The following is a 12,488-nucleotide window of genomic DNA, read 5'->3' as shown; positions in this document are numbered from 1 at the left end:
AGTGTTGTAAGAGGGAGGAGTTTATGAGGGTGGAGTTTATGATCATCTTTGGTTCAAAGACCCTGCTGAAAAATCCAGCTAAAACCAGCCAAGGCTGGTTGGCTGGTTTTGGCTGGTCTCCCAGCCTTAGCTGGTCAAGTTGGTAGTCAGGCTGGGTGACCAACTAAAACCAGCTACTTCCAGCTTAAACCAGCTAAGACCAGCCAACCAGCCTAGGCTGGTTTTAGCTGGATTTTTCAGCAGGGGAACAACAGCAGGGTTTCTTCAGATTCAATTTTAACAAAACTTCAAACACTAGAGAACAATAAAAACCCAAATACTGACCATAAAAATACTAAAAAGACACTTTACTTGTGTGTTTTATTTATTGCTCTTTATTTGTACATAGGTTATCTAAGTGTCTGTGGCATAACAAATTTTATTTACCATGTTTAATTTAATGTTTTAAATGGAGAAAGTCTCTAAATCTCTGCACACAGTAGGAGTTTATACTTCTGACTGTCCTGTGACGGCACGAGAAAGCCGTGCTTTTCCTGTCTCTCGTCTCACCGTGTGGAAACTCCTGCTGAGCGAGTTTGAACACCTGCTGTGTTCATTTCTGAGACCGTTTGCCCTCGTCACATGCATTTCCATTTGCTTTGTTTCAGTGTCTCCACCTTTATGCAACCCATCCCCTTTTGAAATGTATAAGAATAGTTCTGTATTTTAGTTTGTTAGACTATTCTTGAGATGGCAACAGCGACACAATAAAGAACTTCTGCGTGAAAGATACCTGAAAGTCTCCTGATCTGTTGCGTTCAAGAAAAACTTCACTACACATCCAATGACTTACCTGAGTTTTATAAATCCTTTTGTTATTTAAACCATTTTGTAACTTCATCATCATTGGACTAAAATGTATATGTCAATTCACAGCTGCTCTTGTGTCAGTGACTACGTTTACATGCAGCCAATAACCCGTTCAAAACTGGGATATTAGCAATAACCCGATCGCGAACAACCATGTAAACTCCGGCAAAAACCCGAAAAATGCTCATATCCTGGATTTTAAAAACCGGGAAATTATACCTGGGGTATTTTTGATCATGTAAACGAGTAGCTTGGATGCCAGCCCGAACTCCGCCCACAACATTATTTGGTCGGGAAGTTCGGTCTGGACTCGATCCATTGAGGAGTAATTATGATCAGGCAAAAAATGATCGGGCCAATCAAATTGCCAGGGCGGGCTTTATACGATTGATTGACAGATGATCTGCAGGGACGTAATCCTCACGTTATCAAAGAGCGCTTGTCAGAGATGACTGCAGCTGGAGAACTGAGATGTATAGATAGAGTCGCGTCTTTTGTAAAATAAATCGACAGCGCATTCATTTTAATAGACAAACAGAGAACTGCAATCAAGGCATTTGTCGATCGGAAAGATATTTTTGGCGTCCTTCCTACATGATTCGGGAAAAGTGTAACTCATCAGCTGACTCTGACGGTCGTTAAGAAGATGGGACGTAATGAAGCCTGTGGTCGTTGAGGTTTCTCCTTTGGTGGCACTCATGGAGAAGTAAGTAAAAGAAGCAACACTCGTTATTTAACTTCTAAAATAAATAAAGTTAGGCTACGTTCTGTATTTGAAAACTGTGCTATGCAAAGGAGTTGACTTATGCGTTGCTCTGATTGGTTGTAGGTCTACCGACTATCCAATTGAGTGCAGAGGTTTTTTTTTCCTGGTTCGGTTACGACACGCCTCATAATCAAAGCCCAATGGAGGAGTTTCAGACTCATATTCTCTCTTGAATATGAGTATGACGAAGTCAGGCTAGAGTATCAGCATATCCCCATAGTGATTGGTGTTCTGCGCATGTTCTATTCGCAAGGAATCTTGGTCTTTTGAGTAGAGAAACTTCTCGGCGAATAGAAAAATCCAACGCATTCTCATCCCAAAGCGCCATATAGGACGCTTTTGCAAAAGCGTAAATATCCAACGCACATGGCACCCTTTAACGTCTAATGAGACGCTTCGGTTATGGTTAAGTTTAGGTATGGTGTAGGGTTAGGGTTAGACCACTAGGGGGCGCCTTCTGCCCAAATATATCTGCGTCTCATTTCACGTTAAAGGGTGCCATGTGCGTTGGATATTTACGCTTTTGCAAAAGCGTCCTATATGGCGCTTTGGGATGAGAACGGGCTCAAAAATCCACGTGCAGTATACCTGAAGTAAACATGGCGAGACCAGACGAGACACAGCACAGCACACTTTTGGAGCGAGCTCAGTGACGTTACCCGCATCTAAGCGCAAACAAAGGCGATCGCTATCTGCCCCGTACTATTCATAATCCGCGTGCTGCTGTTGTTGTTGTCTTTGGATACAGGAAGAAGAATCGGAAATGACGCATTTTGCGTCTTAAGGTTGTCCGTATGTCTAGACGCTACCCGCGCGTCGCCATTTACATCCATCAGGATGTTGCAATTCCAAGTATTCAGGAGGAACTCTCTCTGCTCACGCATGTAAACTCTTTCTCTTCCTTTAGTTCATAATCATATCATGCCCAGTGTTCAACTGTGCTGTTCAAATGTGTTATTTGTTTTTTCCCTCATGACAAATCTTCCGAGCTGTCTGTAACCTGTAACACACATCGGGACAGCATAACCATAGAGCATAACCGGTCTGGGAGGTTCTTCCCATAGATCTATATAAAGGCTAGATGTCTCACGGCGGAGTATTTGTCATCATCACCGGCGGCCATCTTGTCACACAAAGGGCTCTGTTACCCCTTTTCCACCGAAAAAAGAACTGGTTCAGAACTGGTGCTGGTTCAAAGTTGGTTCGGAGTTGGTTCAACTTGCAAACCGCTTCAGAACCTGTTTGTTTTCCCACTGACTAAAGCGCCCAGGGAACGACGTCGTTACGTCACTGTGCATGTAACGCTAGAGTGCCGAAGTGATGACGTCACTTTGTAGGACGACTCGGAAGCTAGCGGCGCATGGGTTCCCTCGGTCGAAAAGCAATGCATTTTCCCCATAGACTTTTGGAAAATAGCAAAAAATAAGATCTGTGTTTAACAAAGGGTTGCGTACACGTTTTGTCTAGCAAGATAATCTTTACAAGGTAATCCAAAATGTGTACATTTTGAAGCCTATATAAAGATTTTTAAAAACACAATCAGACACAATAAAGTTTAAAAAACCACAAGCAGGTTATAACCGTGTGTTCTGTGTCAGAGATCAAAACGTGAAAATATTTAGAGGCTCTGTTCACCACAGACCTTATTTCAGGCGATTTAGCAAAAACCCATTCAAAAATCCCATAGGCTTTAGAGCGAGGGAACCGTAGTGCTAAAATGCTAACTCTCTTCCGCGTTTTGGCCTACAGTGACGTCGTTACTTCGGCACTCTATTGCTTTGGGATTATCTCTAACTCGTGTACCAAGAAAACTTTAAAAACAATTGAAATATGTAAGTCTTTTAATCTTTTCGTTTGATATGTAATCTTTTCTGAAAAGTTATGTACCCCTGTCGTGTGTCCTTTTTCTTTCCATTTATTTGTTCTATATATCGTGACTGTTTTCTTCTTTGCTTATGTTTCAAATAAAAAATAAATAAATAAAAACGCTTGCGTGTTTCTGCAGTTTCTCCTGGCTTTGTGATGGTCAGAAAAGATGTTTAGGACACATCTAAACCCGCCTCAGCCCCCGACGTAAACATTACGTGCTAAAAGAACGGTTCTAGTCCAGCAAAGAGTTGGTGCCGCTTTGGAACCAGTTTTCCCGTCCGAGAACCGGTTCTTTAGCTGTCGAAACACAAAGAACTGGTTCGCGCGCAGGTACCGGCTCCGAACCGACTCTCAAAATGCTTTGGTGTATAAGGGGCTTGTGGTATCTGATGTAAGAAATACTCTTATCTCGTTGAAATCTTGATGGATTTACAAACGGTTTGGTTTCTTACAAACATTATTAACATGGCTATAATTCTGGATGATTATTTATACACTTATTATTCATAAGTATGCAGTATCATAACTACATCTCTGCCGTTTATAACAAACCAAACTGTTTGAAAATCGGTAGAAAATTGAGCAAGTTACGATGATTTAAAAAGTGCATGCACCATTAAAATAATGTTACCAGTGAGCGAGCTGCCTGTGACAAGATGGCCGCCAGGTGCTGACGTCGACCTCCATGGGCCAGCAGCGTGGACGAGATATCTAGGCTTAGATAGCTATGGTTCTTCCTGCCACATGGTGACGAGAGTCTCTCCGATTGGCGGGTTTGCGCTGACGTCAGCCCCATCATGGCGGCGCCCTCGTGTTGTGCATGTGTGTGAAAGTGTGTGACAAAACAGAGACAACTACACGTAAGATTTATCTTTAATATCACTACGAATGCTGTTAAACACTCGTGTTGAGAACGAATCGCATTTTTATCGCGAATGTTTGTCTACTGATGTAGTTTATATCGAAGTTATCGCTAATGTGCGTGTTGAAGATATTTACTGCGCTACAACATACACACAAGGAGATTACCTTGTTTTGCATAGTATTATAACACTTTATTTTACCGTGTCCTGTTGTTACATATCTGTAATAACTGTAGTAATGACAGTAAATTGTATAATTAATAGCAACTAACCCTCAACCAAACAACAGCTTTAGCTAATCCTATAGTATGTATTTGTTGTCAGTTAATATTACTCTGTGCTTAAAGACGGAAACCTTAAAAATGAAGTGTAACATTTTATAATGCCATCCTGTTTTTGTATAAGTATCTTTATTTACTAGTATAGTATGCATTACTTCAATGAGCTCATTGTTTCTGCCTTAAACTATTACATTGATTAAAGTAATACATATGTTCACTGTGATGTTGTGTGTATATATATACGTTTCTGAAATACATAACTTAGACATTTTCCTCTAATAACAGATCACTCTATGTGTAATGTGGACAACTACATGTGAATTAAATTATTACAGTCAACTTTTGTATTTAAGTATTCATATACATATTCAGCACACACAAACCCAAAGTCCTGTATTCCTCATGTTTAAAAAATATATTCCTCATGTTTGCTCTGTAGAGTAAATGCTGTAATAACAGGGTAGATTAAGAGTCAGATGACCCTTCTTCAGTATTGCTCCTGACCACACAATAGATGACACTATCTCATCTCTCTTGATGAACATGCTATTCTTCATTTTGTCACTGAATTGAATTACGATGTATAGATGCACACGTATGTCCGTACACCGCTGTTCCTCTGACTCTCTCTCCCCCGCAGGAGATGAAGAAGAAGAAGATGAAGGTGCAGAAGGGCGGTGGGCGGCGGGGGATCGTGGTGCGGGGTCGCTGGAGGCCGGTGGAGGTTGACCCCGGGCTGTTCTCGGAGCAGGGGCTCGACGGCCTGGTGTGCTTCGAGGAGCTCACCGATTACTCCCTGGTGGAGCCCGAACGGGCCGTCGCCGTGCGCGAGACCACACCGAAAGACAAGAAGAAGAAGAGGAAGAGGAAGGCCAGCGAGGTCGAGGCTGAAGAGCAGTCTGACGCTGAAGAGGAGACGATGAAGAGGCAGAAGAAGAACGAGCCGGACGAGGAGACTGAGGAGGAGCAGATCTCACAGGACGAGTGTGCTGACGTGACTCCAGAAACACAACACGACACAGCCAAGAAGAAGAAGAAGAAGAAGAAGCAGCAGCCAGCGCCTGCAGACGCCCCGGCCGAGGGCCAGAAGAAGAGCCGGAACTGGAGCGCGGCGGCCGGCGACCCCGAGGCTCCGATGACAGACGTGTCCGCGTGGAAAGACCTGTTGGTCCCGCCGCCGGTTCTGAAAGCTCTCAGTGCGCTGGGGTTTGCGGCCCCGACCCCCATCCAGGCCCTGGCACTGCCACCCGCCATCCGGGACCGCCTGGACGTGCTGGGAGCGGCCGAGACCGGTGAGTGCCCGTCCACAAACCTCAGCACTGTTAAACCGGCGTTACCTCACCATTTACACTTTATATGATAGAAGGCAAATTTATCACTTCATATCACATTATTATTATTTGGTAAGACAAATTTAACTTGTAATATACACTTATAAATAACATAATCCATTCTGTAAATAATACTTACTTACTTACTTATACATGGGCAAAAATACACAAATAGAACAGCCTTATTTATACAAATGCAGAAGTATATTATTCATATCATAAATACACAATTAATCAGTATAACTTTATTGATTCAATACAATAATAACTTGTATCCACATCCTGTTAAATGCTTTGCCAGATGAGAAGTTTATCTGTATCAATTATGACTTGCTTTTATTTTGTGATTTATTTTAATTTAGTCTTGTCACGATACCACAATTATTGTTTCGATAACAAGTCAAGAATTGCGATTTTGATACTTTTCCTGAAAAGGACAGTATTTTTCACAGGGCGTTTCTCCTGCTCCTCCTGTGTGTAGATCTGTGCTCTTTAAATGCTGTAATAACCTAATCTAATTAAATCACTGACAAACACATGCACTGATTATAATCATACTCAGATCATTTTAGCTGATGTTTTGTATGCTTTATTTTAGCAGCTTGCAAATGATTAATGTTATCTATGAAAGTTGAGGGGGACAGTTGTACAGCTAATACAACAATAAATAAAACATCTCCTGTTGACTAGCTGAGCATTCATTTAGTTGGCTATTAAACAGGAGATCTAGCGCTAAAATCTGTTTTTTTAATCAAGTGGAGCGCTCTTTATCGCTGCTATCAGTGGCATGGACACAGTGTCTTCACGCACCGTCTTCACTCGATCTATCTCCACTGACCGGCGGCCACAGCATCACGTGTGCTCGCAGTACTGTTAGCCTCACGACAGCTGCCGCTTCTTTACTGCGTGCGTGAGGAGAAACACAGACATCCATGGGGAGGGACTGGACTCTTACGCGGTCATTCATAAAAGTGTCGATACTAATAAATTTAGCAATCATGGCATATTTAATTTGCGAGAATCGCGATAGTTTTAAAGTATCGGTCAGCTCCTGTCTGTGAAGTGTATGAAATGTGCTATACAGTAAATAAACTTGCCTTGCCTTTGATTCTCAAAGTAATTCTGTCAAGTGCAGCGACTCATTTTATCCCAATTATCATGTTTTCATGTTCATTAGAAGCCAAAATCCAAATAAATCGCAGCTAGTACTCGCTGGTCAAGTTGAGCCTGCTGTAAGTGTCCCAGTAGTTCATGATGTGGTCCACTCCTCTTGTTGAGCGCAGGCAGTGGGAAGACGCTGTGTTTCGGTATTCCGATGATCCACATGATTCTGGAGTATAAGGAAGCATCGAGCCACGAGCAGACGGATGAAGGCAGGAACCCTGATGATGCAGAGACGCGTGTGGAGAGTCTGTACCTGCCGTCAGACACGAGCCGTGAGGACGAGGACTGCAGCGCTGATGGAGGAGCGGATGAAGAGGACTGCAGCGCTCCTGCTCCTGATGGAGGACCGGGTGAAGAGGACTGCAGCGCTCCTGATGGAGGACCGGGTGACCCTGTGAGCGCTGATGAACCTGTGAGCGCTGATGACCCTGTGAGCGCTGATGACCCTGTGAGCGCTGATGACCCTGTGAGCGCTGTTGAAGCTGGAGCTGATGACCCTGTGAGCGCTGATGACCCTGTGAGCGCTGTTGAAGCTGGAGCTGATGACCCTGTGAGCGCTGATGACCCTGTGAGCGCTGTTGAAGCTGGAGCTGATGACCCTGTGAGCGCTGATGAACCGCAGAAGCAGCCGCTGCTCGGTCTGATCTTGACCCCCACCAGAGAGCTGGCCGTTCAGGTCAAACACCACATCGATGCCGTGGCTCGCTTCACAGGTCAGTGTGGCTTCATCTGATATATATATATATATTAGGGCTGTGCAAAAATTACTTGAGATTAATCGCATCCAAAATAAAAGTCTGTGTTTACATAATATATTTGTGTGTGCTGTATATTATTATTTTGTATATATTAATACACACACATGCATGTATATATTTAAGAAAATGTGTTCTTCATATATAAAATATTTATATAATATATATTAGGGATGCAACGGTACACGGTAGGGGTGGCACGGTTCACAAAACCCACGGTTCGGTTTGTATCACGGTTTTAGGGTCACGGTTTTCGGTTCTGTACGGTTCTTGTTATTTTTTTTTCTTTTAATCTTTAACACTCCAGAAATGTACTTCAGCATGTGATATATAGCTTAATTATCCACACTTTAGGATACAGTATTAAAAATATATATATTATATTCATGCAATCATGCACAAACTGAATTTGACTCTTTGACTTTAAGCACATTTTGGGACTATCTCAGAGGAAAGCTAGGTGAGATTTAGATACAGCAAGAGAGAAGAAATTGACATGCTTTTTGTTTATTTGGCAAAAAAAAGGAGAATGTGTATCACTATCTCTACAAGAACTTGTGCATTTTTATCACATAAATCTTATTTACACAAAGAAATTAACTTTCATGTATCAACTGCTAACTTTTGTAGCTCTTACCAAAATTCTATCTTTTAAAAGAAAAAGAGAGCAACTCTTAAAACACTGTCTTTTAAATGTCAATATACATGAAACCTCATTGCCTATAGATAATAAAGCTATTGCAATAGCAAAGGCCATAAACATAAAGTGAAATTTAAGTTCAACCTCAACACAAAAACAGTATCAACAATGCTTCTATTCCCAAAATGTAAGGGTACTTTTTTCCACTTAAAATTAAAGTGCAGGGTTTGGAAACGTATGACTGAAGCTCTTATCTATACATAAAGTGCCACTGTAGTTAAATTAAAATATCATAACATGAAATCCAAAATGTTCCCACACACCGGACTTATACCATAGACTTATACGACGCTGGTGCGTCCTCCAACTCCCTCATCTCTCCCACTTGCCATTTCTCCGCGTGCCGTGACCTGCAGCGCTCCATACTCCACTTTTACTGGCTTGTTTATTAACTTGAACCGGCGCTGCACAGAGCGATCGGTAATGACATCAAATACCGCGAAAGTGATGAATGCATACGGAGCCGACTCGCGCTAGATTGATGTTATTCACCGATCGCTCTGTGCAGCGGTCCAAGTCGAACAAGTTTATGTCGCGCGAAAAGAAAACACACGTCACATACGGGCACGAGGTTACATTGCGCATGCGTCGAACCGTGAGACGCACACGCGCTCCGAACCGAGACAAGCGAACCGAACGGTTCGGGTGTTTTTTCATGTACCGTGCCACCCCTAGTACACGGTAAAAACCCGGACCGTTCGGTCAGCCCTGCACGGGACAATCTAACCTCGTGTCCCGCGGGACTTCGGTTCTGCCAAGACTGCCATAGAGTTCGTGCTGATCCTTTTACCGTATTTTCCGCACTATAAAAGGCGCACTTAAAAGCCTTTAATCTTCTCAAAAGACGACAGTGTGCCTTATATTCGGGAGCGCCTTACTATATAGCTATGGATCAATTAGTTAACAACGCTCCGCATTATTAAATTCGCCCGCGAACTCGCGCTCGTGTCCAGCTTATGCCCGCTTTGTTTGTCACACGGCCAGTTCAACCACGTATAAATCAGGTAATGTGTGTGTCGCTCACGAGCGCTCACTCTAACAGACACACGAACAGACCGGCGCTGCTCGCGCGTCATAGACGTTCATAAAGCGCTCCCCGTTCACACGGGTCATCTCATTCAAAACAACCCACTGTTGTTAGCGAGCCGCCGCACATTGAATACTCATATGAGTCAGGCTGCGAATGTAAGTTACGTGCCCGCCCCAGCGCGCTCACGCTTACTAAATAAACGCCTCACCTCGGCTCCACGTAGCCTACTCTCTACATTCCCAGCACAGATGCATAACGCAAACCCAGTCAAACGTTTGACTGCAGTATATTTTTGCACAAGAATCTCTCAAAAGTGGATGAGTAAATAACATTGCACTTTGTATCCTGAATGCAGTATTTTTTTTTAAATTATATTATTTTGCTCTGCTCTTTTTATTCAAACCACAAGCTAAGTTATGTTAAAGGTAAAAGTGCACTTTTTCTTTCACATTGATCACTTCATTTACCAGTTATCAAGGTTTGGATTTGGGATCCACTTGAATATTTTAAAGTTTCCTCGTTTACATTTTGTATTTCATAAGTGGTAGTTGAAGAGGTTCAGTACAGACTAGAGTGTTAATTTATTCCATACACATTGATGTTATTACTGTGACATTCTGTTTATGCTCATAAGAAAAATAAAACAGATTTTTGGGATGAAATAGCAGTCTCTTTCTGCACAAAACATGTACCGAAACCGAACCGAGACCGTGGCCCAAAAACCGAGGTACGGACCGTACCGTGGGCTATCTGTACCGTTGCACCCCTAATATATATATATATATACAGAATTTAAGCGCAAACAATTCTTAAATATATACATGCATGCATAGGTATTTATTAGAGGTGGGCATAGATTAATTTTTTTAATCTAGATTAAAATGGATCATTTGAATTCTCCCAAAGGCGTTCTTATATGTGTAAATAACCTCGCGGTTAGTTTGTAATTAGGTCTGAATATGTTTTATACAAGATTTAACACTGGAGTGTTCATATTATTATGAATAATGAGAGTAATCATAATTATTTTATTCTATTGTCAACCCTAGTTTTAAACAGTACGAAATAATAACTAAATCAGTTGTTGTTGTTGTTGTTGTCTTGTGTAATTCTAACCCCACTGGATCTACTTTTCTTCTGTGTAACACAAAATTAATTATTTAGTAGTGTCCGGGAAGCTCTTTTTCTAATAATACAAATGAATAGAGAGGGATGAAATATCTGATGAGTGCATATGTAATGCATAATACAGAAATCAGCTGCTTAAATGACAATGCTGATGTTATTGGATTTTCAGGTGAGATTCTCAATTAATTCAGTTAACGGATGCTCTGATTCACTTCATACGTTTTCTGTATCCGATCTCGAAAAGACCAGGTGTAAATGCCGTCCGAAACTCCGATCACTCAAACCACATCAGGAGGTCTGGGCCACATTCCTGACGAAACTGGACATGAGTAAATGCATCTGGTTGTTGAAACCACATATGTAAATGTTACTCCCAAAAATGCTAAAAAAATAAACGTGTGAGAGCGTGTTATGTCATGTTATTTTAGTCAGATATGACGACTACTGCGACACGCATCACCTCAGATGATCTACCGCAACACTACCATCTTCATTAAAAGTAAAGAAACTAATGCTCCTGATCTTAGCAGGGCTGCTGCCGAGACTTCCTTAGATTTCCACGACGCATGCGCGAGAATTGCGATCTCCTTACACCAGCTTACACTACTTCAGATCGCAAATCTCGCGCATGCGTCGTGGAAATCTATAAGGAAGTCTCGTTTCTGGCCTACAAGGAAGAAAAGAAATAGTCGAATAAACTCGTTATTTTTGTTTGTTTTTTCGCACAAAAAGTATTCGCGTCGCTTGATAAACTTATAGTTGAGCCACGGTAGTCACTTGGGATATTTAAACATTTTCTTCATTGACTTTCTGGGCCGTCAAGAGGCAGTCCCTTTAGGAGCCAATGTGGTAGTTATACAGCTCTCAAATTTAATCAAAAATATCTTCATTTGTGTTCCGAAGACGAACGAAGGTCTTACGGGGTTGGTACAGCATGGGGGTGAGTAATTAATGACTTAATTTTCATTTTTGGGTGAACTAACCCTTTAACGGCGATAGTTTTTTTTATCGCCCGACAAGAGTCTCACGTTAACGCCGATAACGGCCCACCCCTAGTATTTATATATATACAAAATAATTATATACAGCACACACAAATATATTATGTAAACACAGACTTTTATTTTGGATGCAATTAATCGCAATTAATTTTTGCACAGCCCTAATATATATATATATATATCATTGGTGTGTGTGTGTGTGTGTGATGATGTGGTGATGATGATGATGTGATTGTGTGGTTATGTAACATTGTGATGACGTTATTGTGTGGTGATGTGATGGTGTGATATGATGATGGTATGTTGTGTCAGATTGTGTGATTGTGATATTGTGATGGGTTGGGTTGTGATGTGACGGTGTTAGGATGATGTAATGAGAGGGTGTGGTGATGTGATGGGCTGTGATGTTGAGCAGGTATCAAGACGGCATTAGTGGTGGGTGGGATGGCGATGCAGAAGCAGCAGCGGATGTTGATGCGACGGCCCGAGATCATCATCGCCACACCAGGACGCCTGTGGGAGTTGATCAAAGAGAGACACGCACACCTGCAGGACCTGCGGCAGCTGCGGTACCTCACTCACACACACAGCGCAATACACACACACTCATCACAATACACACACACTCATCACAATACACACACACCTGTCACAATACACACACAGAGCGTTTGACAGAAGTGTCCATCAGCTGTCTGAAATCATCTCACTGTCGTCATGAGCACAACTCTTATCATCATGATTGCCATAA

General features: G+C 42.1%; 1 protein-coding gene across 2 annotated transcripts in view; it reads left to right on the top strand.

Moving 5' to 3' along the window:
* Positions 1-4,214: 4,214 nt before the first annotated feature.
* Positions 4,215-12,488, top strand: part of ddx24 (DEAD-helicase 24) — a 19,189-nt gene continuing 10,915 nt past the window's right edge. Inside the window, exons 1-6 of one of the 2 annotated variants that reach the window (XM_089119997.1) lie at positions 4,215-4,344; positions 5,269-5,920; positions 7,243-7,473; positions 7,546-7,567; positions 7,604-7,836; positions 12,153-12,306. In XM_089119997.1, the coding sequence (XP_088976123.1) occupies positions 5,272-5,920; positions 7,243-7,473; positions 7,546-7,567; positions 7,604-7,836; positions 12,153-12,306 (1,289 nt within the window). In that variant the 5' untranslated portion in view covers positions 4,215-4,344; positions 5,269-5,271. The other variant, XM_089119996.1, reaches the window with a different exon arrangement.

The sequence above is a fragment of the Pimephales promelas genome, chromosome 15, assembly GCF_988280905.1.
Source record: "Pimephales promelas chromosome 15, fPimPro1.hap1.1, whole genome shotgun sequence".
In the NCBI taxonomy this organism is placed as follows: domain Eukaryota; kingdom Metazoa; phylum Chordata; class Actinopteri; order Cypriniformes; family Leuciscidae; genus Pimephales; species Pimephales promelas.
The sequence above is the reverse complement of the archived record's forward strand: the minus strand, read 5'-3'. Positions and strand labels throughout refer to the sequence as shown.